Here is a 6,591-nt window from a genome sequence, read left to right as displayed (position 1 = left end):
AGAGGGGTGGGCCGTGGGGGAGGGGTCTGCTTGGCTGCTTCAGGAATGTGCTGACTTAGTGGTTTTGGAGTCAGGGAGGGGACTGAGGCAAGTCCCCAGGCTTCAGGCAGAAGATTAGCCTGGGCAGCTTGGGGCCCAGCCAGGACAAAGGTTCGCCCAGTGCCACGGACACCCTAGCTGGTAGGGTGGGAGGCGCAGGGCCTGTCCCACCATCCCTTCCCTCCCGGGCCTCAGCGTCAGAGTTCAGGCGCCAGCCGAGGTGGGGAGGCAAGGGCAGAGACTGCTCCAGGCCGTGCAGTGGAGGCCCAGGCCCAGGGGAAAAGACAGGATGGGGGGAAGGGGCTGTGGGAGAGGAAGAGGGGATTTCCGGGAGGGGGAGGGGAGAAGCAGCAGAGAGGGACAGAAGAGGGAAACAAGCCTGACAGCCCCCTCCCCCGTTCCTTCCCCGAGGCAGTCAGGGTGGGTCAGCTGAGGAGGGGAGAGGCTCAGCTGGCCTCATCTGGAAGCCAGAGGCCTGGGGAAGAGCACGGGAGAAGACAATGGGGCTGTGTGTAGGTAGGGGAGTGTGTGTACACTGAAGGGAGGAGGGAGGCGGGTGAGGGAAAAGGAGGAGGGGGCAGCACAGCAGCTTGTGCAGGAGCATATGTGAGGGCAGGACCGGCCCAGGCTGCGGGGAACCGAAAACAAAGGGCCTGCTGAGATTTCCGCCGGGCAAGGGGCTGCGGAGGACGGAGGGACGGAATCCCAGAGGTGCTCTCCCAGCCTGCGCCCCACGAACCCTCAGCAAACAAGCCTCCTGACACAGGGCACTGGCTGACCCAGCCTTCCCCGGTGCTCTTGGCCCACGACCTCCCCACGACACGGGGCTCCCTCTTCTTGCCTCCCCACACCCAGGACTGAGCAGGTCCCAGCGTGGACAGGAGACTCAGAACACCGCAGGGCGCCCAGAACTCAACGAGTGCCCAAGAGCCCACGGAAGACCTGGGTCGGGAGAGCGCACGGGGCGTTCAGTCACACCCAGGGTGCGACCCCCTCCCCCTCACGACTTCTAGAACACTCGCAGTACCCAGGACCCCCAGGGGCAGGGAGAGACATCCAACGGGTTCCTGTTTCAGGGAAGATGGGGAGCGTCGTAGACCTCCCTCTATCGTGCGACCACAAGCAGGCCGGGCTTACACCCCAGTTAAGCCTTTAGGTAATTGTGCGACCGTGGGCAAGTCGCAGCCTTTCTTTGAATTTGAATCTCGTTTCCTCATCTGTGAAATGGGAGAACAATAGGTGCCGTTCTCGGAACGTCCGAAGAATCAGAAAAGCTTAAGATGTGTGAAAGCTCGGAGGCTTAAGGTGCTGCGCGGGGCACAGGGTTTTGTCCTCCTCTTCCCAGGATTCAAAGTTCAAGGGTGAAGCCGTTCTGGCTCTCAGGTGAGGGGGAAGGGCCGGCCACGGATCAGGAAGGGCGTCCTTTCCCACCTCCACCCTGCGGGAAGGCACGGAATTCTTCCCACCTGGCGCGTGGCACGCGGGACCCTACGGATCAGTGCGTGGGGTCCTCCCTCGGGGCCTGACGTCACTGCCGCCCTGTGACGTCACGGTGGGCGCCCCTGAGGTCACGGGGCCGCAGCGCAGACAAAGGCCCGGCGTGCCTCCGGCCTGGGTCCTCCCCCGGCGGCGTGTCCCACCCCCACCGGCCGTCCCCTGCTCCCGCCGGGCCGCACCTGAGGAACTCCTGCAGGCAGGTGTCGCAGAAGCGGTGGCCGCAGGTAGAAACCTGCACGGGCTCGCGCATGGGCTTCCCGCACAGCGGGCACAGCAGCCGCCGCTTGGGCTTCTCCAAGAACTTGTAGTCAAAGCCGGGCATGGCGGGCGGGCACGGGCAAGCGGGGCCGGGTTCGCGGCGGCCCCACAGCCCGCGCCTCGCTCCAGCCGCGCTCCCGGCTGCGGGCGGCGCCGACTGGCAGCCGCGGCCTGCGCCCAGCCCTTGAGCTCGCCCGCCGGAAGAGGGGGCGGGGCCGTGCCCGCGCGGTCCTAGTGCCCGCCCCGCAGGGCTCCCCACCCACCCGGCGTTGCGGCAGCTTCGGGGTCGGCACTCAGACAGGCTCTCCCTCTCCAGGAAGCGGGGTCTCCTCTTTATGCTTGGGAACAGAGATCGAGGCCCCGCTACTCCCCAGGGCCGGGGGTGAGCTCTGATGCTGGATGGGGCGGAGAGCCTCGGGGGACGGGCCGCGCCACAAAGATTCGCTTCTCCGGAGTCAACAGCTCGGCCTCGGGGGCCACGTGTCGCCCAGGGGCCCGGGGCTCCAGCTTCCAGGTGCTAGGCAGCTGAAGCCTGGCAACCAGATCCGGGGAGCCCAGCTGGGCGGGGAGGCCGGGCTGGGAACTGGGCCAGAGGAACCTCGGCCCGGGCCTCAGGCTGCGCCCACATTCCTCTCTCCACCGCGGCCCTGCAGCCCAGATGGAGCCCAGCCCAGCCCTGGGGTGGCCGCCACCCCCAGCCCTCAAGAGACCACACTCTAGGCAGGCAGCTGATTTTTTATTGGCACTATTTCCCAGTCATCTGGGAAACTAGTCTGGTCCAGCCAGCTACCCTCTCTCCCAACGTGCTTTGGGGGAATGGCATGGGGTGAAGGGCAACCTTCAGCAGGGATGTCCTCTGCGGTATACTGCAGCCCATGCACTCCCCCAGGGGAAGGGAGGCACTCAGATTGTGTAAACCCCTGCCTCAGGATATAGGAGTGGGGGCAGGTGGTAGCACTCCCGGGACCTCCCTGCCCCAGGCAATGCAGGGGCTAGGCCTCTGGAATGGCCAGAACAGGCAGGCCCCAGCTTGCCTTACTCCAAAGCACCGAGCTGCGCTCCCAGTAAGACACCTGCGACTTATTTTCAAACTGGGCTGGGGGAAGGGGCAGCATCTAGGTGGAGCCACAGCTACCTCCAGCCTTTTTCTGCAGAGGCTCTGGAGACCTCCCTGCTTCCAAAAGTTGCGTCTGGCCTCCAACTGTAGCCAGGCTGAACCCTGGGGACGTTGACTAAAGATAAGAAGGGGTGGGGAGGGGAAAGAGGGACGTTGGGGGAATAGGGTGGGTTGAGTTTTACATATCCGGGGCCAAAGGCAGAGCAGGGGCTTTATTGGTTCTTATACCCCATTGATGATACCATCCAGGGGGCTGGTCATGCCTGAGGCACCTGCACTTTTCAAGAACATTTACAGGAGAAGCAATATCGGGTCGTCCAGAGGTGTATCCAGGTGCCTCAAGGGGGGACTGGCTCATCTGTGACCGCTGGAGAGCACAAAAGAGAAATCCCTGCAGCCTCCCAGAGGGCGATGCCTCCAGCAAGCCTCAGCTACTTCCACTCTCACTCCCACACTGGGCCCTGGACTCTGGACCCTGCCAGGCCAGGTTCAAACTAAACTAGACTTGAGGGTTGGAGGAGAAAGACGACGCATTTGGGCCCTGGGGAGGAGCGGAGGCAGCCCTTCAGGCACAAGAAGCACCTACCCTTGCCCACCCCCCAGGAGCTCACTTTTGCCCAGCAGCTTCTGCTTTCATTTATCTGGGAGCTGAAAATGCTTTTAATAATTTGGGCTGTGACCACTGGGGATGGGAATGTGGGCAAGGGCCAGCTGCGTTAACCCTTGTGTGGGTGAGGGTGAAGTTATAACTCACGGCGGATAGCCAGGAGAGTGTTTCCATGGCAACAGGACACCGAGGTCACTGTGTAGGGGTGTGTCTCATCCAGCTGCACTGGCCTAGGGAGTCCAGCATCCTCATCCCTCCTCCCCAGCCGACCTCGGGCCCCTTTGCCCCAAGAGTACACTTCACTTTCTGCCAAAGACAATCCCAAGGAGAGAAATGGGGGAAAGACATACCTTAGCAAGCAGCTAGCTTCCTAGACTGCCATACTGGCCCCAACATGGGGTTGCTGAGTTCAGTAGCCCTGAGGATAACCCCCCATTGCTCCTGGGTCTGCGCACACCCCTACCGGCCCCCACAGTGCCCACTCATCACCTGCCCCAATGGCCACAGTGAAGGCATCCCCACAGGCCACCATTGCTATCTTGATTCCCTGGAGGCCTTGGACTTGACAAGGTACCCGGCTGACCCGGCGAGCGATGGTACCCAACTGCCCATGCTGATTGCTGCCGAATGTATAGCAGTCACCAGAGGCTGTAGGGGAGGAGAGAGGAAAGGAAGGAAAGGGTGCCTCAACAGAGGGCCCAAGGAAGCCAGGGGAGTCCACCTTTGGCCTCCTGTGCCCAGGTCCTACTTACCAGTTACAGCAGCTGAATGAGCAGTGCCCAGGTCCACGCTCAGCAGGGGCTCGCGGTCCAGGGGTGCAGAACCTAGTGGTGTGAAGCTCAGGGCCTCCTCCACTTGCTGGTGTGGGGCAGGCTCCTCCCCTAGGGAGAGATGGTCCAGGCCCAGCTTGTTGAACCTGAGGGCAGAGCCAAAAGCCAAGTCCAGCTGACACAGTTTATATAGACTGTCCTCCCCCCACGTATCTGGGCAGGAGCTGGTGCACCAGGGGACATATCTTACACTGGGTTGAACCCACAGAACACTCAAGACCCGCTCAGTTCTAATCCCTGGTGGGAGGTAGGCAATGACAGATGGAGCACTGGCAGCTAAGGGAGGTCGGGGAGGACAGGCTATTCATTGTAGTGCACCTAGTTCACGTACCTGTTGCTCCCACAGGCCAGGGCTTGGCCGGGCACAGTGAGGATCATGGAGGAGTCAATGCCACATACAACCCGCTGGGCTTCCTGTCCTGGGGGCATGGGTACCTGCTGGGGGCAGCTGTGGGACTCCCTGTTGCCTAGTCCCAGCCGGCCTACAAGGAGAAACCGGCACTGGGCTAGTTTGAGCTTGTCTAGCTTAGTGATACTAGGATAAGGAGGACCCACAGGGCAGCATGAGTGAAGGCTGTTCCTGACTGAAATGCCCATCCTTGGCCCCTCCGTGGGTCAAAATTCTACTCCTCCTTTAAGGCCCTGTTCAGGTGCCACGTCTCTCTTCTCCAGGTAGAGTCCCTTGCCATTCCTTGTGTTCCCACACCTCTGGACCTTGGGTGAGCCCTGATGCTGTCTGTCCTCTATCATGTTGGAGATGTGTCATCCTTCCCCCATCTAGACTGAGTCCTCCAGGAGGATGGGGACCCCTATCTAAGTCATCCCTAGTTTCAATGCCCAGCCTGATGCCTGACCCAGGGAGGGGCACAACATATATTTCTGGATGAATGAAATCTCTCTCATTACATCATGAGCACCCGAAGGAATCAACATCATGTTCATCTTGTCTCAGCACCCAGCACAAGGTGGGCACATATTGGGTGTGCAATAAAGGTTGGTCGAGTGAATAAATGATTCAGAGAGAAAAGGAGGAGGAGAAAACAGGCCATAGGGTAGAAGATGGCTATGAAGAGGAACAAATCATGGCTGGGCGGTTCCAGAGGCTAGAACAGAGTGAAACCTTACCACCATCTCCGCGGCCCCAGGCAAATAGTTCTCTCTCAGTGGACAAGGCCAGCACATGAGACGCCCCACAGGCCACCTGCACCATCTCATAGCCCAGCAGGGCCTCCACAATGGTGGGCTAGACGGAGAGGAAGCAAGGGCAGGCTGGGCAAGGGGCCTGGACTAGCCACCTGGCCTCAGCATCCTCTGTAGGGAGGAAGTTGGAGGCTGCAAATTCTCATGAGGTGGCTGTCTCTTTAACTCCCCCCCACACACATATTGCAACCACTGGGGAAGCCTGGTCTTTCTGTACTTCCCCAGATGCTGCCCAGAACAGGTGCAGCCTGGGAGGTACAGGGACCTGTGGCTGCTGGGGATTCCCCTGCCTCCAAGCTGGGTGTCAGCTCTCAAATGTGGGCTGCTTGCCATCTCCCCACTTCCTCCTCCACAATGTACACTCAAAACCCACCTGGCTGATGTCATTGAGGCTGCCATGGCCTAGGCACCCATTGCTGCCACTGCCAAAGGTCATGATGATGCCTCGGTCTGGGGAGGGGAGTAGTGAGGAAAGGGAAAGGAAAGAGGTTAGGCTGTTTTTCCAGACAGACCAGTGCAACCTTGGATCGGAGGAGCAAGAAAAAGTTAGCTGGAGGCTAGGGCTGGAAGAATTGGATGGGGGGAGAAAAGGACTGGGGTCTTTCTTCCCAAGTGTGTGACTTTGGACAAGTGACAGCCTCTGAGCCTTAGTTTCTAGATCTGTCAAATGGGGATGATATAACTGCCTTGTCAGGCCTGCTGTGAAGGTAAAGGAGATCGGGTAAGTAAAGCACTCCCTGGAAGATAAAAGCATTATTAAGTGAGCAGTTAGCAAATGATAGGCAAGGAAGGAAATTGCTCTGGGGGGGTCTTCTTATATAGCTGAGTCCCCACAGGCTAGTCCCCTGACCGGCTCACCAGTCAGGCAGGCCGTGAAGAGGTCCCCACAGGCCACATGCTTGATAGTCACACCCGACTGGCCCTCCAGGAAACGGGAGATGAACTGGGGCTGCTGCTGCTCCACCGCCCCAGGGAGGAGGGGGCCCCCTCCGGCGCCTAGGGGCGGGGCCTGCGAGGGGACAGGGGAGGGCGTGGGCGGCGCC

At 60.4% G+C, this 6,591-nt stretch overlaps 2 protein-coding genes across 5 annotated transcripts in view; both read right to left on the bottom strand.

The window, feature by feature from the left end:
- Positions 1 to 1,947, bottom strand: part of TRAF4 (TNF receptor associated factor 4) — a 6,107-nt gene extending 4,160 nt beyond the window's left edge. Inside the window, exon 1 of the mRNA XM_024737331.1 lies at positions 1,716 to 1,947. Coding sequence (XP_024593099.1) covers positions 1,716 to 1,858 — 143 coding nt within the window. The 5' untranslated portion in view covers positions 1,859 to 1,947. The remainder of the gene's footprint in view (positions 1 to 1,715) is intronic.
- A 1,157-nt stretch (positions 1,948 to 3,104) lies between these two features.
- NEK8 (NIMA related kinase 8) overlaps positions 3,105 to 6,591 on the bottom strand; it is a 9,117-nt gene continuing 5,630 nt past the window's right edge. For 3 of the 4 annotated variants that reach the window (XM_024737261.1, XM_024737259.1, XM_024737258.1), the window contains 8 exons: positions 6,407 to 6,557; positions 5,922 to 5,998; positions 5,474 to 5,591; positions 4,680 to 4,830; positions 4,271 to 4,434; positions 4,008 to 4,166; positions 3,666 to 3,824; positions 3,105 to 3,278 (listed from right to left, as the gene is read on the bottom strand). In XM_024737261.1, coding sequence (XP_024593029.1) covers positions 3,250 to 3,278; positions 3,666 to 3,824; positions 4,008 to 4,166; positions 4,271 to 4,434; positions 4,680 to 4,830; positions 5,474 to 5,591; positions 5,922 to 5,998; positions 6,407 to 6,557 — 1,008 coding nt within the window. In that variant the 3' untranslated portion in view covers positions 3,105 to 3,249. The remainder of the gene's footprint in view (positions 3,279 to 3,665; positions 3,825 to 4,007; positions 4,167 to 4,270; positions 4,435 to 4,679; positions 4,831 to 5,473; positions 5,592 to 5,921; positions 5,999 to 6,406; positions 6,558 to 6,591) is intronic. The other variant, XM_024737262.1, reaches the window with a different exon arrangement.

Source organism: Neophocaena asiaeorientalis, unplaced genomic scaffold, assembly GCF_003031525.2.
Source record: "Neophocaena asiaeorientalis asiaeorientalis breed wild unplaced genomic scaffold, Neophocaena_asiaeorientalis_V1.1 scaffold129, whole genome shotgun sequence".
NCBI lineage: Eukaryota > Metazoa > Chordata > Mammalia > Artiodactyla > Phocoenidae > Neophocaena > Neophocaena asiaeorientalis.
The sequence above is the reverse complement of the archived record's forward strand: the minus strand, read 5'-3'. Positions and strand labels throughout refer to the sequence as shown.